We start from the raw sequence: 27,799 nt of genomic DNA, 5'->3' as shown, positions 1-27,799 counted from the left end.
GTCAAACTACGCCTATGTCCAGGACTAAAACTTAGACGTTTTGAGCTAGATCTGTTTTTATTACGAATAAGGCACAAAAAGGTGCCCTAAATGACCAGATGACCACTGGAGGGAATCAGGAATGACCTCCCCTTATCCCCCCAGTGGTCACTTAACCCCCTCCCACCCCCCAAAAAATGTGATGAAAAACATTACTTGCCAGCCTCTGTGCCACCCTCAGATGTTATACTCAGGTTCATCAGAATAGCATGCAGGTCCCTGGAGTAGTCTAGTAGTAGGTGCAGTGCACTGCAGACAGGTGGACCCAGCCTCCTACCTCTCCCTACCTATTACAATTGTGGAGGAAACTGTGAGCCCTCCAAAACTCACCAAAAACCCACTGTACCCACATTTAGTTGCCCCCTTCACCCGCAAGGGCTATGGTAGTGGTGTACAGTTGGGGGTAGTGGGTTTTGGCGGGCTCAGCAGACAAAGTAAGGGAGCAATGGTGAGATGTGTACCTGGGAGCATTTTATGAAGTCCACTGCAGTACCCCCTAGGGTGCCCTATTGCTGTCCTGGGATGTCAGGGGGACCACTCTTACCAAAATTGCTGGCTTCTCCTACATCCCAATGGCTTGATTTTGGATGTTTTGCACTTGGACTTTTTTTTTTCCAAAATGGACCCCCCCAAAAAAATGTCCAAATCACAAAATGTCCAAAATACAAAACGTCCATAGTATTTTCGAAAAAAAAGGATAGACGTTTTTCTTTTTCAAAAATTATCTCCTTTCCTGTTCAGAATTTGGACGTTTTGTGTAAAACGTCCAAATTCAGATTTAGACGTCATATCAAAAATGCCTCTCTAAGTCACATTAACATGTGGTAAACACAGTAGTATATAAGGATTATATATTGTAGATTTTCTGGGAACAGGGAAATACATACTTTACCGATGAAAAAGCAGGAGCTAAACAATTTTTTAAAACATACAGTGGTGGAAATAAGTATTTGATCCCTTGCTGATTTTGTAAGTTTGCCCACTGACAAAGACATGAGCAGCCCATAATTGAAGGGTAGGTTATTGGTAACAGTGAGAGATAGCACATCACAAATTAAATCTGGAAAATCACATTGTGGAAAGTATATGAATTTATTTGCATTCTGCAGAGGGAAATAAGTATTTAATCCCTCTGGCAAACAAGACCTAATACTTGGTGGCAAAACCCTTGTTGGCAAGCACAGCGGTCAGACGTCTTCTGTAGTTGATGATGAGGTTTGCACACATGTCAGGAGGAATTTTGGTCCACTCCTCTTTGCAGATCATCTCTAAATCATTAAGAGTTCTGGGCTGTCGCTTGGCAACTCGCAGCTTCAGCTCCCTCCATAAATTTTCAATGGGATTAAGGTCTGGTGACTGGCTAGGCCACTCCATGACCCTAATGTGCTTCTTCCTGAGCCACTCCCTAGTTGCCTTGGCTGTATGTTTTGGGTCATTGTCGTGCTGGAAGACCCAGCCACGACCCATTTTTAAGGCCCTGGCGGAGGGAAGGAGGTTGTCACTCAGAATTGTACGGTACATGGCCCCATCCATTCTCCCATTGATGCGGTGAAGTAGTCCTGTGCCCTTAGCAGAGAAACACCCCCAAAACATAACATTTCCACCTCCATGCTTGACAGTGGGGACGGTGTTCTTTGGGTCATAGGCAGCATTTCTCTTCCTCCAAACACGGCGAGTTGAGTTCATGCCAAAGAGCTCAATTTTTGTCTCATCTGACCACAGCACCTTCTCCCAATCACTCTCGGCATCATCCAGGTGTTCACTGGCAAACTTCAGACGGGCCGTCACATGTGCCTTCCGGAGCAGGGGGACCTTGCAGGCACTGCAGGATTGCAATCCGTTATGTCGTAATGTGTTACCAATGGTTTTCGTGGTGACAGTGGTCCCAGCTGCCTTGAGATCATTGACAAGTTCCCCCCTTGTAGTTGTAGGCTGATTTCTAACCTTCCTCATGATCAAGGATACCCCACGAGGTGAGATTTTGCGTGGAGCCCCAGATCTTTGTCGATTGACAGTCATTTTGTACTTCTTCCATTTTCTTACTATGGCACCAACAGTTGTCTCCTTCTCGCCCAGCGTCTTACTGATGGTTTTGTAGCCCATTCCAGCCTTGTGCAGGTGTATGATCTTGTCCCTGACATCCTTAGACAGCTCCTTGCTCTTGGCCATTTTGTAGAGGTTAGAGTCTGACTGATTCACTGAGTCTGTGGACAGGTGTCTTTCATACAGGTGACCATTGCCGACAGCTGTCTGTCATGCAGGTAACGAGTTGATTTGGAGCATCTACCTGGTCTGTAGGGGCCAGATCTCTTACTGGTTGGTGGGGGATCAAATACTTATTTCCCTCTGCAGAATGCAAATAAATTCATATACTTTCCACAATGTGATTTTCCGGATTTAATTTGTGATGTGCTATCTCTCACTGTTACCAATAACCTACCCTTCAATTATGGGCTGCTCATGTCTTTGTCAGTGGGCAAACTTACAAAATCAGCAAGGGATCAAATACTTATTTCCACCACTGTACTTTCTCTGAGGATAAGCAGGCCTTCTTAGTCTCACAGCTAGCTGGGTGATGTCATCTGACAGAGCCTGGTCTGGATGCTGATTAGCGAGACTGAGAACTTTCTAGTAGTATCCCACCAAGCGTGTGTCCCTCAGTCTCATTTTTTCCGTGGAGCAGGGAGGACGCGTTTTGTGTTCTCACAGTGCATTATCTCTGTTTTGCAGTGCCTTCCCGTACAAGTATTTTTCCTTTTCTAGACTTTTATTTTTTATTCTCCTTTTTCTTTTCTACTTGCCCTTTATTTTAATTAGTATTTTCAGCTCTTCAGGTTTTCTTTATTTTTGTGCATGCAGCTAGACCCGTTTAGGTCAGAGTACCAATCTCAATTTGAATGCTGCCCTTTTTTCAGCTCACAGTTTGATAGCAATTCTTTTCTCAATATCTCATTATTCAATTTCAATTACATTGGGCGCACCCAGTGGCTTCAGGAGGTGCGCCCAATATAATCAGTGATTTCTGTGATGGACCTGTACTCTTGGTGTATTGGGTACCTTGGGCCTGTGTAAAAATGCAGTTGAGGACACAGAGGGGGCAGAGGGTCCAACAGGAGGAACGTTTTGGCTGCTCCTTGAAGGCCGGTACATTGTCATCGGCACCAAAAGCATGAACCTCAGTGGCTGCCAAGGCTTTGACATCCACTGGGAGTGCACCGGCAACAAGAAGATCTCCACCTCTCTCGAAAATGGGCGCTGAGAACAGGCCCCGGGACCAGTCAGCATCTGACACGACACCGAGGACACGTATAAGTTCGATGTCATCCTCATCAGCACCAATGTACTGCAATGCTGAGCATTGGGGGAAGCCCAAGAAGCACAAGCATCGGTCCTCATCAATGCACGGTGCCAAGAGCTCCAGAGCATCGGCTTTGCCAGTACCCAAGAAGCGCTGATGCAGGAAGGAGTGCTCCCCCTCTTTGGAAGAGGTGCCAGTGTGCAAGTCTCTGAGCAGCCAGGTCCCCACTACCGGTTCAGCACTAACATTTTCTCAGGCTGCTTCTCTCCTGGTTCCCCCCTTTGCTGATGCCTTCCTTCGATGAGCAGTTCTGAGCTACAAACCACTCAGGCATCAAGGGCGCTTGCACCAGCAACAGATCAGCCCCAGATTCTTCCTGAGGCTGAGCCCATGCCTGTGCAGACATCTTTGATGCTGGCACCTCAAAGGGTGTTAGCATCAACACATACAGTACTGCCATCGACGTTAGGGGAGGAAGCTTCCCCGGTCGGAGGGTAGGGCTGTATCTCAGCGTTCTTTGGAGCATAGACATGGTTCAGTTGAACTGAGGCAGGCACAGACTCATTTTAGTCAGGTCTGACTATGGTGAAGAGTCTGAGTGGGACCATTCATGGGACTCAGAGGAGGACCCACACTACGTCTCGGAGGAGGAGTCTTATAGGATACACTCTGATCCCTGGTCTCTCTTTCACTGGTTTTGTTAGGGAGATAGCTTCTGCCATCCCATTTAAGTTAGGGATGGAAGAAGAGCCTAGAGCAGAAATGTTAACTGTCCTAGACTATGCTTCTCCTCTTAAGGAAGGGAGTCACGGTACCATTGTACCCTATCCTTAAAGATGCATTGATGAAGAGCTGGGAATCTCTGCTCTTAGTGCAGGTTGCACCTAACAGGGTAGATACGTAGTATTGTATCCAGAAGGCTCCCGGATTTTAGAAGGCCCAGCTGCCTCACCACTCTCTGTTGGTCATATCTGCCATCAAACAAGCTAGGAGTTTCAGGACTCATGCCTCAGCATCCCCAGGTAGAGAGGCTTGGACACTGGACTCATTTGGGAGGAAAGCTTTTCAGGCCTCAATGTTTATTGCCTGCATCTAGTCCTACCAGCTCTGTACAAGCCTTTACTTGTAGTTTTTAGTCTGCAGTACACTAAGTCTTGTGCATTCTCTCCCACAAGAGCAAGCTGCATAGCTTCACCAGTTGGCCAGTAAGCAACCGTATTGTAGAAAATATCTAGCCAGGGGCACGCATAGCTCTTTTGATATATGATCCAGACTCTGCCATGGGTGTGGGAATGTGCAGACTCTCATGGTGGTTCAGGAGAGGTTGGCAGATGTTCCTTGCCGAGGTGACAACGTGTTTGGACATAAGGAAGAAAAGGTCATGGACCTCATCAAGAAACATACAGATACCATCCAAATTCTGTCTTGGCAACCTCCAGCTGCAGCCTCCTCTTCTGTGAGGTTTTTAAGTGGGACTAGGTAGTGACTCAACTGCTCTCAGAGACATAGGTTTCCACCACCTTCTCGCTCAGCCCAGAAAGCTTAGGCCCAGTGTTGTTGGCCTTGCTAGTCCCACCCTCAGAAGCCCCAGCCGGCTCCCCAGTTGACGCAAGGGATGAGCTTTTGACTAGCTCCAGGAGAGCATAGCCGCATTCAAAGTAACTGTCGTGGGTGGCTAACCAGCAGAGAGGGAGGCTGAATTTTTACCAACACAGGTGGCTCCTTGTAACCTCCGATAGGTGGGTTCTTCAGATAGTCTGTCATGATTTGTTCATTCTTAAAATATGGCACACTCTTTGAAGAATGAACAAAGATGTATAAAATTCCTTTTTGAAACAAGTGGTGATAATTTCAGCACCAGCCCCTGAGGAAGCCAAAGCGGGTGAAACAGTGGCCCCATTGGACATTTAAAAGATAAGTGCTTGGTGTTTATTTTCACCATAAATATCAAAGGGGTCCTTTTACTAAGCTGTGGTTAAAAAATGGCCTGTGGTAGTGCGAGTGCATCTTTTGGGTGCACGCTGGGCCATTTTTTACCACGTCTAGGAAAAAAGGCCTTTTTTAAGGGGCTGGAAAATGGACGTGCACTAAAATTGAAACCAGCGCATGTCCATTTTCGGCTTGAGACCTTACCACCACCCATTGACCTACTAGCGGTAAGGACTCAAGCGCTATACACTTGGTGACCGGTCAGCACGCACCAACTGCCGATTAATGCCAGAAACGCCACATGTGGTTGGAAATAAAAAAATAATTTGTCCCAGCATTATGGGTGCACACCAGATCTGAAATTACTGCCGGGGGGCATGTTAGCCTGGTGGTAGTCTCGTTTTGGCATGCGCTTCACATGGGTAGAGCCTACCGCATCTTTGTAAAAGGGCCCAAAAATGAATCTGTGGAGTGAAATTAATTTGTGAGACAACCACATTTTAAATTCACTGTTGTTTGAAGCACACACAAAAAAAGTGTGAGTTTTTGAGACCAATGATAGAAACGTCCCTTCAGTGTTTATGGACATGGACCTTTTATAATGGTTTCTGAGGTCTCTTTTCTCCCTAAAATAATACTTTAAGTAATAATATCATTTGTTTGGTCCTTTTTGAAAAGAGTAAGACTTTGGAATTGTAGAGCGTTTTCTTGCTATTTCACCTTTGCTGGTCTGAGGCCTAGTTAGGCCTGAACCATCTTTGCTGAATCAATATGGATTCTGTGGCTTGAGGCCGCAATACAACATGGACCAGCTTTTCTACAAAGAAAACTACTCCCTGGCATATCTCTGCTGATGACTTTATCCAAGGACATGTTGTTTACTTGAAACTAGCCATCCGGTTTATCTCCTGGGAAGGTGCGGAGGAGCATGCCCACAACAGAGACAGAGTCTCCAGTAACATTTGTGAACCGTGGAGGGGAGTTTGTTACTGTGACTACTGATAAGTTGTTCTTGCTGGATGCCCACAAGGCCCCTCATTGTAATGACCATACAGATGGACAGATGGTTCTGATTGGTCCATGATTGTCAGCTGTGGACTCGGAGAGGAGTGCCAAAGCTGGGCATAAGCGTGAGAGAAAGAAGAACAAGCAGAAGAGAAGAAGATCTGATGGTGTATGCATCTCTCTCAGGAGAAAGAGACTGATTTGCCCAAACACCTGTGAACTGTAAGTCATTATGCTAATCACAGCACAAGGTCAAGTTCAGAAGCGGCTCTGTGGCTCTCTATGAACTGAGTAACCAGTAGTTTTGCTGTACCGACACCTTGCACTAAACCCTGACCCAGAAGTGGCTTGCAGGAGGGAATTCTGCCTTAGCCTGAAGAGGATCCAGTTCATCACCATCTGGGCTCTGAATTTACAGATCGCAAGGCTGAGGGAAGGGATTTTCCTTTTATAGTTCAGGGTTAGCCAGTTTTGGTTTTTGCCTGTGAAAGACTGGTTGCCTCAGGACCTGTGGTCATTATCCTAGCTTTGCTGCTAAGTTGGTGTTCTCTTCTTAGGATATATTGTAGTTACATGTATGTATGTATAGATAGATAGATAGATAGATAGATAGATAGATAGATAGGAGTGGCCTAGTGGTTAGGGTGGTGGACTTTGGTCCTGGGGAACTGAGGAACTGAGTTCGATTCCCACTTCAAGCATAGGCAGCTCCTTGTGACTTTGGGCAAGTCACTTAACCCTCCATTGCCCCAGGTACAAATAAGTACCTGTATACAATATGTAAGCCGCATTGAGCCTGCCATGAGTGGGAAAGTGCGGGGTACAAATGTAACTAAATAAATATATATACATATAAATTTTCATATATCTGTTGGTGTAATCCTTAGTGTATATTATTGTGGACAGTACATATTTATGTATATTGCTTTTGCCATATTGTGATTTTTATATCTATAATAAATAATATATATTTTCATTTTGACATTATTCCTTCATTGGTGGAGAATCTAGCAAGAATCTAAGAGCTAATTTGGGCACTGGTCATATCCTTAGCATACAAGTCCAGAGTAATTGCTGTCTAAGTGATTTTCTAACATATAGACAATGCCTACAGAATGATAATGCCATTTGATTTGCATCTCTTCTGGCATTATTCCTTCACTGGTGGAGAATCTAGCAAGAATCTAAGAACTAATTTGGGCACTGGGCATATCCTTTGCATATGAGTCAAGAGTAATTGCTGTCTATGTGATTTTCTGACATACAGGCAATGCCTACAGAATGCTGATGCCATTTGATTTGCATCTCTTCTGCATCCCAATCTCCAATCCCTGGTCCTCATGGCTTGGATGTTGAGAGTGTAGAATTTGAATCTTTAGTCTTGCCGGAGGGAGTCTCCCGCATTTTGGTGGCTTCCAGGAAAGACTCCACTAAGAGGTGTTACTCATTTAAGTGGAGGAGGTTTGCTGTCTGGTGTGAGGGCAAGGCCTGCCCTATACAAAAACTGCTTGAATACCTTTTGCACCTTTCTAGGCTGGTTTGAAAACCAACTCTGTAAGGGTTCATCTAAGTGCAATCAGTGCTTATTGTCACCATGTAGGAGGTGTCAATTAAGATTAATTAGAGCTTTTTTTTAATACTGAAACATTTGCTGTCTTAGTCCAGCTGCTTATCCTCTCTCACCTCGATTATTGTAATGTTCTTTATGTGGGTCTATCTACTAGACATTTAAAGAAACTACAACTAATACAAAATACTGCAACTTGATTAATTTTTAGAATGTCTAAATTCTCTAGTGTTTCTAGTTTTTATTCAATTGCATTGGCTTCCGGTTAGAGAGAGGATCTTATTTAAAGTAGCTTTTATTGAAGAAGACTGCACTTTGAACTCAGTTACACCTATTTAATGCATACCATTGTTGCACAAAACAAGATTATCTTACTTTTATTTTTAATAAGGTTCCATTTTTTTCTTGAAATGCTTTGGTTTACTGCAAAGTTATACATTAATAATATTTCTTCAATAGATCAATCATCTATTGTATCTTGTGCTGCAAGTTATTTTTAACAAGGCTGTTACATTTCTGCTTGAATACAAGGGACACATGCTCTTTCACTAGTTCAGGCTGTTTCAGGGATATGTAAAGGGCCTCCCCTTATAGCAATAAATTTTGTTGCAAGCTCCTGAATGTATCTAATGTTAGTGAACAGTACAGAAAAAGCTTTAAAGGCAAGTCTGACATTTTATAATGTAATTCATTTTTATAGGTACTTCCACATGACAGTAAGGCACGGCGCCTCTTTGTAACAAGCGGAGGACTTAAAAAAATTCAAGAGATAAGTGCAGAGCCTGGGTCACTTCTGCAAGAGTATATCAATACTATTAACAATTGCTATCCTGAAGAAATAGTAAGGTAAGCAATGTCAGTGACTCTTTTGATATTGTTTTCTAATAATTGAATCCAACCTTTTATTTGACAGCACAAAGAACAGAATTTGTATTGCTCTTGGTCAGTAGACCTGATGCATTGTTTTGTGATGGCACAAGTATGTGCAAAACGATGGAGGCTGATAAATCCATAGGGATGGCCTGCTACTGTGAACATGAACCTGGGCTGGCCTTCTAAGATTCACAGCATTGTGGAACCTCTGTTGTGGTAGCATTTCTCCAGGGCCACACTGTATTGCAGTGAACATCATTTTGGAATGGTGCCAAAATGTAATTTGTATCTGTGGCCATATGATATTTATTCATTCATTTCAGTATTAATATACCACTTAGACCTATTGCTTTGAACATCACTATGTATCATCTAAATACCACCTAATTGCTTTCTAGATACCTCTGCAGCTCCTTAGCAAAAAGGTCTTCTATGAATATCATACCATATTTTTGATGAGTATGACAATAAATCTCCACACCAAACTACAATGACCACAGTGGCTCCAACTATCAACAAATAAAACCATAATACCACCATAATACTGTGACAGATGTTAAAATTTCCTTAACAGTTCGATAACATCAATATCTTAACAGCACAGCTTATCATATCTTTTTAGGGTAGGAAAAAGCCTCAGACAATACACTTTACACAGTGTGGTTTGCTCCCTTCTTTTCAATCATTGGTTTAAAAAAACCTCCCTTTCATTCTGTAAGTCCTGTCGGGAACATTCAACTTCAGAAATCATTCATATCTAAAAAATGTTCCACCACCTCTCACAATCTATATTCATAAATACACTTTCATATTTTAGCAGGCTCAAAATGTGACTTGTGAAAAAATCCACTTATCTTTTGAAGTTCCACTCTTATCTTTGAAAGTCATGCAGCACACTTCTTAAGACATTCTCCTAATGTAGTCCAACAGAATAAATAAGGGACCAAAAGCTACCCATATTTTCTGAGACTTTTTCCTACCCTAAAAAGATATGATAAGCTATGCTGTTAAGAAGATCTAGATGCTATTGAACTGTTAAAGGAAATTTTAACATCTGTCACAGTATTATGGTGGTATTATGGTATGATTAAACTCCACAGTAATGTAGATTAGCATAGATACTGTCTTCTCAATCTGTCCATGCTGTTGTACATGATGCTGTCCTAAATGTATTGTCTATAGGTTTACCCATTTTCTGTATTGAGAATATGGAAAATACAAATTTTAAACCCAGATTACTTAGAACTTTCAAAATACTCCCTTCCCCCCCCCCCCCCCCCCCCGATATTGAGCTGACTTTGGGCTGCGCAGTGACTGCCTGACACCAGTGGTCAGACCGGCTATTCAGTGTCAAGCCATATCCGTTGACCAGCATTGAATATCTGATTTCATTTTTGAGTGCGGCACTTAACTGGTTATGCCAATATTCTGCATTAACTGGTTAAGTGCTTAGCAGTTAAAGATAGGCTTGCTATCTATGCGGCCTATTTTAACTGCTAAACATAGCCATATTGGCACTAAATATCCACACCTAACCAGCTATGTGACGAGATATAGCCGGTTAGTGGGTAGCTGCTAACTGCAAATATTTTGCAGAGATAACCGGTTATCTCCCGCTGAATATCCGCAGTTAGGTACTAAAATGCTATTTAACCGGCCAGAAACTGTTCCTGGCTGGTTAAACAGGTTTAGGTTCACATTATCAGCTGGACAGTGTATCCAAGATGAATTAATCTTCAATAGGAGTCCTGGTATTGGTTTTAAAATGCAAAAGTCCATTTTTTTGAGCTAGCCAAGCACAAAATAAGACTGAAAATGATTTCATGTTGAATATTGATCACTGAAAAACTGTAGTATGGATTCAGACAAACAGTGCTTGAAGATAAGTGTGCTTCTAGTTATCTTTTTTTCTTATGCTTCTGCTTTATGCATTGGAACAGTTTTATGGACATTGATTAAGCAAATTTAACAAAAATGATATAAATTGAGCAAGGAAGAATAAAAATTGGAGGTTTTTGGCCAATGATGAGTTGTTATACTGTGGGTACTATAAATCAGTGAAGTTCTGAAAAGTACTACAGATGTTTTAGGTCTTTTCCTCCATTATTAAATAAAAATATTGATTGTAATAAGTTTGTATTTGAAGAGGGGTGTCGAGCACTATATGCTTGAATCCACACTACAGTTTTTTTCAAAGGAATATTGATCACTGAACAGATTTTCTGAAACTGGGCTCAATGACAGGGCTTGTACATATATGCCAATTTTCAGAAAAAATGGAATGTGTGAAAAATGAAATTTAATATGAAAATAGTGTTAAACCCTAAAACTATGGTGGTACTGTAATATCGTTTTTTGATTTTGAATTCCAGTTGTCAAGAACCTTTCCTATTTCAGCTCTAGGTTGAATTGCTATAGATTGCTGGAAAAATGCCAAAGGTTCTTTGGTGTTTTTATGCAATTACCACTACCTTCTTTTCACTTCTGACTGTGAACTGTGACTTGATGGAATAATGTCTCCAAATCATAGCTGCTTTTTGTCTCTTGTTTCATTTTTTTTACAATGTTATTGAATAATAGCAGTAGCAAGCATTTAGTTTGCTACTTTTCTTGTACAATTACCAAAAATGTATGGCAACAGCAAAACAGTGTAGGATGGAAACTATTAATATAGCAAATATTTATGCCTCTGTAGACTGTACTAGATTAATACAACAAAACACAGTATCATTATTGAAACAGGAGGCAATTTATACTTGTAATTATAAAAGAATCATAATAGAATGCAAATGCACAAACTGATCAATTGATATTGATGAAATATTGTTGCTGTCAATACTTGCATACTTCATCACCATACCAACTAATGGGTAAAAACAGAGGAAATACTAGTGTTTCTTAGGCATTTATGAAGATCAACAGGAAGTCTAGAAAGCATGTGTTGGATTGTGGTTCCTGCAGTGATAAGTCCCACTCTGTAGTAACATCTCATTAATGGTTTATTTATACAATAAGTTGGAACAAAAATAGAACCTGACTTATCATTGCAGGCTAGGTAGGGATACAATTCTAATAACAGCTATAACAATCACAGTTTTGGACAAGGCTTTATTCATTTCATAAACACATTTTACCATGTAGATACACAATAATTTCTTCTTCATAACAGATACAACACACACTTCCATAATACTTCAGTATACAACATTACTTAACATTTTGCCTCAACGGCATATTAAACTATGGGGCTTATTTTCGAAAGAGAAAAACATCCAATATTTAACACTCTATAGACAGCCTTTCACTTGAAGTAACCTAGGAGAAGTCAAGAGAGTACTCTTTTGATACTAAGCATTAAAAAAAATGTGCCTTGTTTTGCATTATGGATCAATTTGAGATTATTTGTTAGTTGCCTATTTCTCCAACAGTTGACCATCATCATTTACTACAGAATAACCCCTTGTTAGCTTGATGGCTATTAAAATTGTAAGTGCAGGTTGCTGGATGCTCAAGCAATAGGAGAACATGTTCATCTCAATTAGCATTTGGTGGTTTATATACATTAGCAGTCTTGAAATGTCCAGTTTGGATACCAAAGCTGGAGAAAGAAAGCTGCATTACTTTTAATAGGTTAGCTCTCACATATGTCGCACTGCAATATTTAGCATCCAGAATGGAAAATGTTAAAGCTGTAACCACAAATATTATATCATCCTATTAGATTTTCTGCCACATTAATTTCCTAAATATAGATTAAACCAATATTGTCTTGTTTGTTATGCTACTTCACTGCTAATAATCCACTTAGCCAACAGACGAGCCCCTTCTATTAAAGGGGATTAAGCATTTAATGCATGAATTAACACATGTTAACTGCTTCTGCACAAGTGCACCAACTCCAAGTGCAGTGGTTTAGCACTTAGCAAGTGCCAAATCACACGGTAAGTCCATTTTTAACTAGAGGGTGGGAACTATGTATGGTATGGATGGAGAATGGGCATGGATAGGACATTGCAGTTAGCGTGGAAATTATACAACACACTGTCAAATGAGCAGGTGCCTACTTTCCTTTATAGAATATTAGTATATCCAGACACATGCATGTGTATGCAGTTAGGCACAAGTACTTATGCCAGCCATAGAGCTGCTGTAATTGTTTGTGCCTAGGTGCCAGACATATGTGCATAGCTTACAGTATTCTGTAACTTATGAATGTTTAAGTGTTAGTCCTGCCATTATTCTAACCATTTATGTGCATACTTGGTATGTGTTAGCACCATATGACAGCCATAGAGCTGGTGTAAGTATGAGTACAAGGTAAAGTATTCGGTAAGTTACACACATAAGTGGGAGTCCCACCCATGTTTTATGCCCCCTTGCAAATACATGCTATGCATTTACAGGATAGTGCATAGATAGAATATTGGTATATTTGCACACTTAAATGTTGGTGCCTAGTTTATAGAATTGCCCTTTAAGTAACTTGCCCAGGATCAGAAAAAATGACAGTAGGTTATGAACCTAACTTCGCTCATTCTGAGCCCACTGTTCTTACTGTTAGGCTACTCCTCCACTCCAGTTTTTAAAGCATAAAACTATAGACAGTCTCTGTGGCTGACTGAACAAAGTCTTTGGCTTCATAGCTTGCAGTAATTCTGCCCCCTCCTCTGTCTGCTGATTTTGAAAGTTCATACCTCTAGGACTGATGTTTATGTCAAACCTAAACAGGAAGAGCGTGTTTTCAACTTCTACAGCTTTCAACTTAATGCAAGTAGCAAACCTGCTTTAAACTCTTCAATGTGAATTCTTCACATTATGCCAAATACTGCTTTTAATACAGCTCTGTGGTAAACTTGATGACCTTACACCTGATGCTCTCCATAGCACAGCTGTATGAGAATAATTTTATAAGGAAGTACCTAGTTTAAGAAGGCAAGCAGGTGCCTATTATGCACTATTTTATGAAGGTACTACATAGGTGCCAATCACACTTATTTTCGAAGGAGAAGGGCGCCCATCTTCCGACACAAATCGGGAGATAGGCATCCTTCTCCTAAGGGTGCCCAAATCGGCATAATCGAAAGCCGATTTTGGGCGTCCTCAACTGCTTTCCGTTGCAAGGACGACCAAAGTTCAAGGGGGCGCGTTGGCAGTGTAACGAAGGCAGGACGGGGCGTGGTTAACACATGGGCGTCCTCGGCCGATAATGGAAAAAAGAAGGGCAATCCTGACTAGCACTTGGCCGACTTTACTTGGTCCATTTTTTCTTGCGACCAAGCCGTGAAAAGGTGCCCGAACTGACCAGATGACCACCAGAGGGAATCGGGGATGACCTCCCCTTACTCCCCCAGTGGTCACCAACCCCCTCCCACCCCAAAAAAAAAATACAACACATTTTTTGCCAGCCTCAAATGTCATACCCAGCTCCATGACAGCAGTATGCAGGTCCCTGGAGCAGTTTTTAGTGGGTGCAGTGCACTTCAGACAGGCGGACCCAGGGCCATCCCCCCCCCCACCTGTTACACTTGTGGTGGTAAATGGGAGCCCTCCAAAACCCACCTGAAACCCACTGTACTCACGTAGGTGCCCCCCTTCATCCCTAAGGGCTATGGTAGTGGTGTAGAGTTGTGGGTAGTGGGTTTTGAGGTGGTTTTGGGGGGCTCAGCACACAAGGTAAGGGAGCTATGCAGCTGGAAGCAATTTGTGATGTCCACTGCAGTGCCCCCTAGGGTGCCAGGTTGGTGTCCTGGCATGTCAGGGGGACCATTGCACTATGAATGCTGGATCCTTCCATGACCAAATGCCTTGGATTTGGTCATTTTTGAGATGGGCGTCCTCGGTTTCCATTATCGCCAAAAACTGAGGTCGCCCATCTCTAAGGTCGACCTAAATGTTGAGATTTGGGCATCCCCGACCGTATTATCGAAACAAAAGATGGACGCCCATCTTGTTTCGATAATACGGGATGCCCCGCCCCTTCGCCGGGCCATCCTTGGAGATGGGCGCCCAGTTCGATTATGCCCCTCTATGTATCTCTATAAAATACTTGTGTAAGCAGCAAAATTATATCTACATAGCAGGCATGGACATTTACACCTGCTGGACAGCAGCTGTAAATGTCCATGCCTAAATTATTTAAGCATCTGCATAAACTGGTACATTTTATAATCTACATGTATACTTGTGAATGTTTCCTAAGCTTTACCCCTGTGCATACCTACTGGCAAAATATGTGGCATCATGTCAACCCATGTACTTTTACGCTAGTTGGGATTTTATAATGAGCCACGTAAGCATGAACATTACTTTATAAAATTACCCCAAAGAAGATAGTTCTATAACAGGGCATCTACCAAAGGCGCTGATTCTAGTCCCTATTTTAAGCCAATTTTAGCACAAGTGGCTGAAAAGTACATCAGTATTGCCACACTGGGCAGACCAAAGGTCCATCAAGCCCAGTGTCCTGTTTCCAACAGTGGCCAATCCAGGTCACAAATACCTGGCAAGAGCCCAAAAACGTTCAATACGTTTTATGCTGCTTACACCACTCTATAGCTAATATAAATGCCCCTGCCAAGTTGTGAGCTACAGTGTGTGAAAATTATAGTATTCTATAATTTATGGGTGTATTTGTGCAGTGCACTCTCCTGTCCTTGCCTCGGAGACAGGAGTAGCCTTCCGGAGCTCTCCTGGAGGGTGGACCCTCGAGAAATATTCCGGCCCCCCCCCCCCCCCAAGCAGAACCCCAGGCAAGAAGAACTCTGGCTACTAAATAAGTATTAGACTTAATAAATGTTTATTCAAAGAAGCCAATAAGCAATTATTCAGGCATTAAAGAAAATAAAACCCCCAATAGAGCAAAGATGTAGCAAATAAACAGAGTTTTCCATGGGAGCTCTCAATACGTCCACCTGCTAGTATAGACACACTGAGGCTCTTCATCTTTAGTTCTGTTTCCTCTTATATACCTTTTTTTCATTATCTTAATTACCCTTCCTACCTAGTGAACACGCATTTTACCAGAACATTCTATTTCCTTTTATGGTGAATCTCTGTTCCAGCACTTTCTACTATCTTCCAACTTCTACCATTTATTCCCTCATTGCATGGACAGTTTAAGTCCTGTCATATACATAAGCATAAGTTTTTATTATGTCCCAGTTATGCATAGCCACCATGCTAGTGCCCACACCCTCTTGCTGAAGCAACAATTTCACCCAAACCCACTTACTTCTCCTGTTGATTGTTTATCTGGATACTGCAGGTGTCCTTAGTCATAGAAGTCTCTGGTTCTTGGTTGCTGACAAGCAACTCATCACAAGTTAGCATAGGCCAAATGTCAAACTACAAATTTCTACAGCCTTAGAAGGGTAGTGATCAGAAAAAACACATTTATAGCTGTCTTGCAATTTCAGATCTGCTCTCAGCTCAAGAAATGCAAAATGGCTATACTAAAATAAAAACTAAAAATATGGAGGTTTTGCACCTGGTCCCTGTGATATACAGCATTCCACCCAAACTCTGTTCATGCGCGTGCCCACTGGCAAAAATGCACCATCAGATTATAGCATATACTTTTCAGCCAGTCAGTATTCTATAAGAGATCATTTACATACATAAGTGACTAAAATACCACCATTTAAGTGCCTTCTTGCCACCTACAACTATGGGGCTTTTTGTAGAATTACTACCTGTAGGGACAACTCTATAACTGGGTGCCTCCATTTAGGCACCCTGAGGGTGTGTGATAGGAGTCTATTCTATAAAGAAACCTAGGCGTCTAGATTCCATTATAGAATACAAGCGTAAAACAGCCTGGCATTTAGGCACCAGCTCTTAGGCCAGCTATTAAGCTGACATAAGAACGAGCACCTAAATGTAGCAGGTACCCACATAATTTATAGCATTTGCTTCTTGCATTAAGTTGAAGGCCGTAAAAGTTTAAAACATGTTTTTCCTTTTTAGGTTTGACTTAAACATCAGTCCTAGAGGTATGAACTTTCAAAATCAGCAGACAGAGGAGGGGGCAGAATTACTGCAAGAGCTGTTAACTATAAATTATAACAGTAAGAACAATGGGCTGAGAATGAGCGAAGCCAGGTTGAAGTCCTCTTGCCGTTTTTTTGTGATTTGGGGCAAGTCACTTAGGGCTAGATTCTATATATGGCAACTGAAAATTCTGAATGGAAAAGAAATACGCCTAGGCGTATTCTCTAAAGCATGCCTATATTTTATAGAATAGGCTTAAATTTCCACTTAGTATATAGAATACGTGGAGTGCCTCTCCACGTAACCAAATTTAGTCATGGCCATTTACGCCATGTTTTACTTGGCATAAATCCTGACGCCTAAATTAGGCGCAGAGTGGGTGTATTCTAGAAATGCCCATGGCCATGCCCCCTTTTCAACTAAGCGACATAGAATTTAAGCACACCACGTTACAGAATACACTTAGCGAGTTGTGTGAGTAAATCTTAATGCCAATCAATGCTGATAAACATCCAGTTGACAGTGCTGATTAGCTAGTTAACCAGTTAAGTTACATGCAATGTTATAGAATACACTTCAATTTCCACACGGAAATTCACACGCGATATATAGAATCCTGGGGTTAAAGGACAATTCTATAAACTAGGCACCAGCATTTAAGTGCGTAAATCTTTAGAATACTAGCATATATGTGTGTACGTGTGCACATATTCCGCATATATACCAATATTCTATCTATGCTCTATCCTTGCAAGCATGTATTTGCAAGGGGGGGCATACAATATAGGTGGGACTCTCATTTACTTTGTTTCACTGCCACATTTAGGTACTCATACTTACACCAGCTCTATGGCTGTCATACGGTGCTAACACACACCAAGTATGCACATAAATGGTTAGAACAGTGACATATTTGCACAAATGACTCAAGTTCACACGAGCTAAAAAATTGTAAATAAGAAAACCTATACACGAAAAATCTAACATCCAACAAGTGGATTAACTCTGTAACGGGAACCATTTGATCCATACACCCCAAAAAAGTGGAGAATAAAGATCTCGGTGTTACCACTCAAGCCACCAAAAGTTTAAGGTATTTAGCACAGCATACCATCACAGATCAGGAAAAAACTCCACTCACTATAGTGTCCATCAATATAATTTATTCCCAAAAGGAAGTAAAAACCACTTTATGCATCCACAGGTTAGAAAAACAAATCACAGTCACTGTAATCCCAAATAGGTGAATATTTCAATCAACTTATCTCACGCTGTCGTGACACAGGATGATTACCCCTGATGCAGCTTTAGCGAAACGAGGATTTCCTGTCGGGTATTGGGGACTTACTAGAAGCAGACACGAAAACACGCAGTGTGAAGATAGCGTGAGATAAATTGCTATTTATTTGGAGAATACTGTTTAGACAGAATTTTTGCATGTATACACATGTGCCATTATTCTAAACATTTGCGCACCTAGGTTATAGAATTGCACTTTAAATGTACAATTTGACTAAGAATTTCCTAGTGTGTATGCGTTTTGTACAGATTGCTTTTTCCTTAGTTAATCTGCTATAGTAAATTCAAGTTTTCACAGAGCTAGTGTGATTTTTGTAAAAAAAAAAAAAAACACCCCATTTCTACCAATAACTAATATGTAATTTTATTTTACAGATACTATTCTCCTGGATTTTCACAAACTCTTTTGGAACGGGTGGACCAGTATCAACCAGTTATATGAAGCCTTCTATTTATTTTATTTAAATATTGAATTTTGTTAATTTTAATGCACATACAAATACAACCTTAAATTCTGTATTGGCGACCAAAATATGAATACATCGTTCTATCCAATCTCATATTTTATACTATCTGCTATTTGTTAATCATAGAAATGTACAAGAACATCTTTTAGCACCTATAATTTTGGTGAGGTTTATATTAGAAAGAGTATGGGATAATATTAAAGCAAAGTCTGATTTTAAAAAACAATAATACATGTCAGATCTACGAGTTTAGATTTCATTAACTCTTATCATGTTGGCCAAATCTATTTCCTGTTTTGTTTAGAAGAACATCTTAAAATGGATCTTCCTTGCCCAATATTAATAAATACTTTTTGTTCTTATTGGTATTATACTTACCGCTTCAAGTGCTGAAACAATGGTAATTACACTACATGAGGAATGTTAATAACATTTATTTTCGAGTTAAGAGTTTTGACACCAACCATGTAGCTACTGAGGATGAGGAAAGGAAAGAGATTGTCAGGGACAAAAAACATTTTTCAGTATATGTCTTGTTTATAGGTGTTTAACATACAGATAACATGTGCACCTTCAAATAGTTTTAGAATGTATGGTACACACTGAGAGGGTAATTTTATAAAGTTTCACCTAGGTAAAGTATGTTTCCACATGCCTATTATACACCTATTTTATAAAGCCAAGTATGTGTCTACTTGACTTTATAAAACACTAGTGTAGGCACAAAAGAATGAGTATATATGTAGGAACTAGCACCTAACCAGCTTGAGGACTGGTGAAAATGTCAGTGCATACTTTCTGCAAGTATTCAAGTAAACTAAAGACTTTTATAATCTACATGCGTAAGTTCGGATTCCTGCCTATACTCTGCCCTTGTGCACGCTCACAGTGAAAATATGTGCCATGAAACTTACGCTCGTACTTTCATGCTAGCTGGTTTTTTATTAGAGGTCATACACATATATGTTTAAAATACCAGCATTTACACACATTCCTAACGCCTAAAACTAGGCAGAGCCTTATAAACTTACCCCCTGAAAGTCTAAGATGCCTCTCTTACCGCCTCCTGACCTTCTGTTTAGGAGAATGGTCTTCACTATCATATATTCTATGATTCTCATAATCTGCCATGTATAACAATGACTCTTGCTGATAACAGTGAAATAAACATTTTTAATGTAATTATTTTTATTTATTGTATCAATTTATAATCCACCTACGACTAAGGCCCCAATGCACAAAACCTCTGGCACTGTAGAGAACTGTGTGGTAGATACAGCTCTTGTGGACATACCCAGAGATGATTGAACCCCTCTCAACCCCCAAATCTTTCAAACTCTTGGTGGTCCAGTGAACCCTGTCCCTCCTCAAAACTTTCAAAACATCCTGACCCCCTGTGACCCCCCCCCCCCCCTCCGGAACCAAAACTCCCTGGTGGTCCAGTAGACCCCCTCTCATGCCTGCATGGTGCTCTAGTGACCCGACCCCCCTCCCCTTCACATACCTTAAAGCGTTGGAGATAGGCCTCCTGCCTCTGGGCCCACCCTTCTCAAAATGGCAGCACCCAGCCTCTGCCCAGTGCATCCTGGGTTGCACTTGGAGGGGCTAAGAACCATATAAGGAGTTTTTTTCCCCTAGTGATAGCCTAGTGGTTAGTGCAGCGGACTTTGATCCTGGGGAACTGGGTTCAATTCCCACTGCAGCTCCTTATGACTGTGGGCAAGTCACTTAACCCTTCATTGCCCCAGGTACAAAATAAGTACCTGTATATATGTAAACTGCTTTAAATGTAGTTGCAAAATACCACAGAAAGATGGTATATCAAGTCCCATTTCCCTTCCCTTATGTGGTGCTTAGCCTTTCCCAGTGCATCCCAGGATGCACCGGGCAGGGGCTGGGCACCACCATTTTGAGAAGGACAGGCCCAGAGACAGGAAGGAGTAGACGTTGCTCCTGCCTCCGTCGCTTTAAGGTATGTGAAGGGGAAGAGAGGAGAGGGATCGGGTCATTAGACCACCATGGAGTTTGAGTTGGGTGGGGGGAGGGCTCGAGAGAGGGTCCACTGGACTTCCAGGGATTTTTGGTTCTGGAGGCGGGTAACGGGGGGGGGGGGGGGGGGGGTCAAGTGTGATCGGGGTCTGAAGACCACCTGAGAGTTTTAATGGTTACGGGAGTTGGGGTTGGAGTCCGCTGGATCATCAGGGACTTTTAAGGTGTGGGGGTTCGGGAGAGGGGTCTACTGGACCACCAGGGGTACTGTGCAAAAATGACAGCTCCAGACCTGCCGTTAAGTTTTGCACGTTAAAGGTAGGTGCTCAGTGCACAGAAATGTCTCTGCATCAGCCGGAATGCTCATTTTAAAACTGATGAGCTTGTTTGCATAGTGTTATCAATAGCTGCTATGGGGAATGGTAAAAAGTGACGCAGAGCCCCTTTGTGCATTAGATGTTAAATAGCATTTGCTTACAACTGGCTACAACCAGTCTAAAGCAAACGTTGCAAGCACAGTAAGCTTTGTGTATCTCCCCCTAAGTGGATTACACTAAAAACATACATAAAAATTATTTTAAAAAACAATACATAAAACAAAAACTAAAAAAGTATGCTCGAATACTTCTACCAATTATACTACAAAACTGCCTCACATAAGAGGATATGCCAGAAAGAACAGGTGTGTTTATAAAAGTTCCTTAAACTGTATCAAATTTGTACATAGGCATAAATATCCAGGTAAGTGGTTCAACAGCAGTGGGCCAGCAACCGAAAAAGCAGATGCCTTTTGTATCAGCATAGTGTATCTTCCTCAACGTCACAACTTCTACACATTTCACATCCACAGATCTTGGTGTACATGTGGTAATTGATACTCTCCCAATACCTGCATCAGATACCAAGAAGCAATCACATAAATTGCCTGATGGATAAATGTCAGCAATTTGAATTGGATTCTGCTTGCCACAGGTGGCCAGTGCAACTGTTTCAAGATAGGGGTCACATGCACATACTGTGAAATACCAGCAATTAACCTCACTGCAGGGTTCTGAATAACCTGTAGTGCCTGGCAGCATGAGATCCCTACATATAAAGCATTACAATAATCTATTTTATCCAGCACCAAACTTTGCATCACAATCCTAAAATCGTTAACTGAAAGCGTTTGAAGCTAGTAAAAAGATGAGCATATCATTTGTCTTATTTGACCTTGCATACACAAACTGGAGTCCAATATAATCCCTAAACTCCTCACACATTTGTTTACCAACAAGAACTTACCAGACAACAGAATTTCCCCTGGTATTACAAGATCTGTCTTCCTTCCATCATAATCTCAGTTTTATCCAAATTCATAAGTACATAAGTATTGCCACACTGGGACAAACCAAAGGTCCATCAAGCCCAGTATCCAGTTTCCAACAGTACCCAAACCAGGTCACAAATATCTCAAGATTCTGAAAAACGTCAATACATTTTATGCTGCTTATCCCAGAAATAGCAGTGGATTTTCCCCAAGTCAATTTAATAATGGTCTATGGATTTTTCCTTTAGGATGCCGCACAGACGTTTTTAAAACCCCACTAAGCTAACTGCCTTTACCACATTCTCTGGCAACGAATTCCAGAGTTAAATTACACATTGAGTGAAGAAACATTTTCTCTGATTTGTATTAAATTTACTACTTTGTAGCTTCATCGCATGCTCCCTAGTCCGATTCACATCTACCCGTTCTACTCCACTCATTATTTTATAGACCTCTATCATATCTCCCCTCAGCCGTCTTTTCTCCAAGCTGAAGAGCCTAGACACTTCAGCCTTTCCTCATAAGTAAGTCGTCCCATCCCCTTCATCATTTTCGTCGCCCTTCTCTGTACCTTTTCTAATTCCACTATATCTTTTTTGAGATGCAGTGACCAGAATTGAACACAATATTCAAGGTGTGGTCGTACCATGGAGAGATACAAAGGCATTATAATGTCCTCACTTTTGTTTTCCATTCCTTTCCTAATAATACCTAACATTCTATTTGGTTTCTTAACCACCGCAGCACACTAAGCAGAGGGTTTCAACAACAACGATGAGATCCCTTTCTTGGTTGGTGACTCCTAACGTGGAACCATGCATTACGTAGCTATAGTTCGGGTTCCTCTTTCCCACATGCATCACTTTGCACTTGCTCACATTAAACGTCATCTGCCATTTAGATGCCCAATCTCCCAGTCTTGTAAGGTCCTCTTATAATTTTTCACAATCCTCTCACGATTTAACAACTTTGAATAACTTTGTGTTGTCAGCAAATTTAATTACCTCACTAGTTAATCCCATCTCTATATCATTTATAAATATGTTAAAAAGCAGCGGTCCCAGCATAGACCCCTGGGGAAACTCACTATCTACCCTTCTCCATTGAGAATACTAACCATTTAACCCTACTCTCCGTTTTCTATCTTTTAACCAGTTTTAAATCCACAATAGAACACTACCTCCTATCCCAAGACTCTCCAATTTCTTCTGGAGTCTTTCATGAGGTACTTTGTCAAACACCTTTTGAAAATCCAGATACACAATATCAACCGGTTCGCCTTTATCCACATGCTTGTTCACCCCATCAAAGAAATGTAATGGATTGGTTAGGCAAGATTTCCCTTCACTAAATCCATGTTGGCTTTCAGGCTTATTTTTGAAAGAGAAGGGTGCCCATCTTTCAACACAAATCGCAAGATGGGTGTCCTCCTCACAGGGTCGCCCAAATCAGCATAATCGAATGCCGATTTTGGGCATCCCCAACTGCTTTCCATCGCGTGGATGACCAAAGTTCACGGGGGCATGTCGGAGGCATAGCGAAGGCGGGACTGGGGCATGCCTAACACATGGGCGTCCTCAACCGATAATGGAAAAAAGAAGGGCGTCCCTGATGAGCACTTGAACGACTTGTCTTTTTTTTCTTATGACCAAGCCACAAAAATGTGCCCAAATTGACCAGATGACCACCGGAAGGAATCGGGGATGACCTCCCCTTACTCCCCCAGTGGTCACTAACCCCCTCCCACCCTAAAAAAAGAATTTAAAAAAAATATTTTTTCCAGCCTCTATGCCAGCCTCAAATGTCATACCCAGCTCCATGACAGCAGTATGCAGGTCCCTGGAGCAGTTTTAGTGGGTACTGCAGTGCACTTCAGGCAGGCGGACCCAGGCCCATCCCCCCCTACCTGTTACACTTGTGGTGGTAAATGTGAGCCCTCCAAATCCCACCAGAAACCCACTGTACCCACATGTAGGTGCTCCCTTCACCCATAAGGGCTATGGTAGTGGTGTACAGTTGTGGGGGGGGGGGGGGTTGTGGGGCTCAGCACACAAGGTAAGGGAGCTATGCACCTGGGAGCAATTTCTGAAGTCCACTGCAGTGCCCCCTAGAGTGCCCGGTTGGTGTCCTTGGCATGTGAGGGGGACCAGTGCATATGAATGCTGGCTCCTCCCACGACCAAAGGGTTTGGATTTGGTCATTACTGAGATGGGCGTCCTTGGTTTCCATTATCAGCGAAAATCGGGGATGACCATCTCTAAGGTTGCCCTAAATTTCACGATTTGGACGTTCCTGACCGTATTATCGAAACGAAAGATGGATGCCCATCTTATTTCAATAATACGGGTTTCCCCACCCCTTCGCCGGGACGTCCTGCGAAGTCGTCCTCTGGAAAACTTGGGCACCCCTTTCGATTATGCCCCTCCACGTCTCATTAATCCATGCTTTTGAATGTGCTGTGTAATTTTGTTCTTTATAATAGTCTCTACCATTTTGGCCGGCACCAACAATTAGGCTCACCGGTCTATAATTTCCCGGATCCCCTCTGGAACCTTTTTTAAATATCAGCGTTACATGGGCTACCCTCCAATCTTCCGGTACCACACTCGATTTTAAAGATAAATTACATATTGCTCAAAATAATTCCGCCATTTCATTGTTCAGTTCTATCAGTACTCTGGGATGCATACCATCCGGTCCAGGAGATTTGCTACTCTTCAATTTGTCAAATTGCCCCATTAATCCTCTAAGTTTAAAGAGATTTCATTCAGTTTCTCCGACTCGGCAGCTTTGAATACCATTTCTGGCACCGGTATCTCTCCCAAATCTTCCTCGGTGAAGACCGAAGTAAAGAATTCATTTAACTTCTCCACTACGACTTTGTCTTCCATGATTGCCCCTTTTACCCCTCGGTCATCTAGCAGTCCAACCGATTCTTTTGCTGGCTTCTTTCTTTTAATATACCTAAAAAAGATTTTACTATGTGTTTTTGCCTCCAACGCAATCTTTTTTTCAAAGTTCCTCTTTGCCTTCCTTATCAGCGCTTTGCAATTGACTTGACATTCCTTATGCTGCTTATTATTTTCAGTCAGTTCCTTCTTCCAGTTTCTGAAGGATTTTCTTTTAGCTCTAATAGCTTCCTTCACCTCACTTTTTAACCATGCTTGCTGTCGTTTGGTCTTCCTCCTTCCTTTTTTAATACACGACATATATTTGGCCTGGGCTTCCAGGATGGTATTTTTAAACAGCATCCACGCCTGATGTAAATTTTTGACCCTCGCTGCCTCTCCTCTAAGTTTTTTTTTTCCACCGTTCTTCTCATTTTATCATAGTCTCCTTTTTGAAAGTTATACGCTAACGTATTGGATTTCCTGTTTATACTTACTCCAAAGCTAATATCAAATCTCATCATATTATGATCACTCTTATCAAGCGGCCCCATCAACATTACATCCTGCACCAGATCATGCACTTCACTAAGGACTAAGTCTAGAATTTTTCCTTCTCTTGCCAGCTCCTGTACCAGCTGCTCTATAAATTAGTCCTTGATTTTGTCAAGGAATTTTACCTCCCTAGCCGTGCCCCGATGTTACATTTATGCAGTCAATATTGGAGTAATTGAAATCACCCATTATTATCGTGTTGCCTAGTTTGTTAGCCTCCCTAATTTCTGATAACATTTCTACATCTGTCTGTACATCCTGGCCAGGCGGACAGTAGTACACTCCTATCACTATCCTTTTCCCCTTTGCACATGGAATTTCAATCCATAGGGATTCCAAGATGTGTTTTGCTTCCTGTAGAATTTTCAATCTATTTGATTCAAGGCCCTCCTTAACATACAATGCTACCCCTCCACCAATTCGATCCGCTCTATCACTACAATATAATTTCTCAGAGGTGCCTATTATATCTAATTTTTCATTTAGTACAATATATTCTAGCTCACTCATCTTATTTCTTAGGCTTCTGACATTCACATATAAACATTTCAAACTATGTTTGTTGTTCCTATTTACATCATGCCCAGTACTTGACAGTATTAATTTGCAGTCTTTAGTCTGATTTTTATTTTTTCTGTCTCTTTTGCAACCTCACTATCGGGATATGCTATCTTCCATTTTGGTGATATCTTTAAAAGATACTTTATTCTGAACCATGCGCTTTTGAGCAACTGTCGGCCTTCCCCCAGTTTCTAGTTTAAAAGCTGCTCTTTTTTAAATGCTGATGCCAGCAGCCTGGTCCTACCCTTGTTAAGGTGGAGCCCATCCTTTCAGAATAGGCTCCCCCTTCCCTAGAATGTTGCCCAGTTCCTAACAAATCTAAAACCCTCCTCCCTGCACCATCGTCTTATCCTCGCATTGAGACTCCAGAGCTCTGCCTGTCTCTTGGGCCCTGCGCATAGAGCGGGTAGCACTTCAGAAAATGCTAGTCTAGAGGTTCTGGATTTGAGCTTTCTACCTAAGAGCATAAATTTGGCTTCCAGAACCTCTCTCCCACATTTTCCTTCTGGGCCTTCTAGAGACTATCTGTTAATGCTGTGGCAGAAACTTCATGTTTTAAAACTATGGGGAAAAGGGTATGGAGACTAGCTAATAATGTTTGCTTGCTCTTTTTATTTAAAATTCTAACTGTGTTTATCAATATCCTACAATTCATGTTTTAAACCCTAATGTCACTTACCCACAGAGATGTCCTCTTCTCTCAGAACTTCTCAGAAAGAAAGTTGAGTGGGACCTTTCCTCTCTATATAGTTTGGATTCTAAGGAGACTATTTCAAACAAACCCTTTGAAGCTAGCCTAGTAATCAAATTGCCCTTAGTAACCTTAGCAACTGTTCTAGTTCCTCACACCTTAATTCACACCTAATTCAGGTCAACTGCAGTGCTATCTCTGCAGCAGGCAAGAACAGAGAATAACTTTCTTTTCCAACAGTTCAAGCCTAGTTACTATCCTTTTTATACTCTTGGCTGTTAAGTTTCTACCTCCAGTGAAATTTTCAGTTTCAAAATATAGGAAAAAGGGATTCTACACTATGAAAACTAGTTAATAATACTTGCTTCCCTCTCTTATATTTTTATTTTCTTTCTAAGACTGAACTGGGCCCTTCTGTGCCTTCTAGAGATTATCTGTTAATGCTGTGGCAGAAACTTCAAATTTTAAAAGTATGGGGAAAAATCAGCTGATTATCCTTCATCTATTCACACTATCCAAATACCACTGTATTCACTCAGTATATATACACCATCGTCCCACACTGAAAAAAAATTGAATATAATCCATGTGCATAGCCTGTAAGCCACAAACAGATCCTAAAAAACTTTTTCTAGACAGGACATGTAGATACTAATAGTGTGGATAGTGCTGAACCATGTGGTACCCCCATGACTACAGGATATACTGGTGATCACACCAACTCTCCAATCTTCACATGCATTGACCTCCCAGGCAAATATGAAGCAAACCAGTTGTGCACACAGCCTTGTAATCCCTGCTCATACAGTCTCATCAACAGAAGCTCAATTTCAACTCTTTCAAATCCTGACAATATGTCCAGTGTCACAAAACAAAAAGTTACCTTGCCATCCATCCCTCATCACAATTCATCCACTGTAGACAACAATAATGTCTCTACATTATACGCTTTCCTGAACCTGTATTGAAATGGATCCAGGTCCTTCCTATTAATACAATCACTGAGTTGTTCCAAGACTACCTTCTCAATTATCTTCGCCATCACTGGTAATACAAAAATTGATTGATAGTTCCTGATCACTGATTGATGCAGAGTGGTTTCACCATAGCTTGCTTCATTAAGATGGAACAGCTCCCACACTAACCCCCAAATGGCACTCAGAATTGTGTGTGCAATTTAATTGAATAACGAGCCATATTAGAGCCAATAATTGGGCTCTATTATTGGTTCTGATTGGGATTAATTAAAATTTACACACGCATATTTTACATGCACCTCCAAAAAGGGGGTGCGGCCGTGGGTGGAGCAAAGGCGTTCCTGCCATTTATACACACCGCTA

The 27,799-nt window shown here is 41.5% G+C and overlaps 1 protein-coding gene across 1 annotated transcript in view; it reads left to right on the top strand.

Annotated features, from left to right (window-relative positions):
- SPAG6 (sperm associated antigen 6) overlaps positions 1–19,610 on the top strand; it is a 449,242-nt gene extending 429,632 nt beyond the window's left edge. The window contains exons 10-11 of the mRNA XM_030199370.1: positions 8,539–8,684; positions 18,375–19,610. Coding sequence (XP_030055230.1) covers positions 8,539–8,684; positions 18,375–18,441 — 213 coding nt within the window. The 3' untranslated portion in view covers positions 18,442–19,610. The remainder of the gene's footprint in view (positions 1–8,538; positions 8,685–18,374) is intronic.
- Positions 19,611–27,799: the final 8,189 nt, after the last annotated feature.

This window comes from Microcaecilia unicolor, chromosome 1 (genome assembly GCF_901765095.1).
Source record: "Microcaecilia unicolor chromosome 1, aMicUni1.1, whole genome shotgun sequence".
Classification (NCBI taxonomy): Eukaryota; Metazoa; Chordata; class Amphibia; order Gymnophiona; family Siphonopidae; genus Microcaecilia; species Microcaecilia unicolor.
The sequence above is the reverse complement of the archived record's forward strand: the minus strand, read 5'-3'. Positions and strand labels throughout refer to the sequence as shown.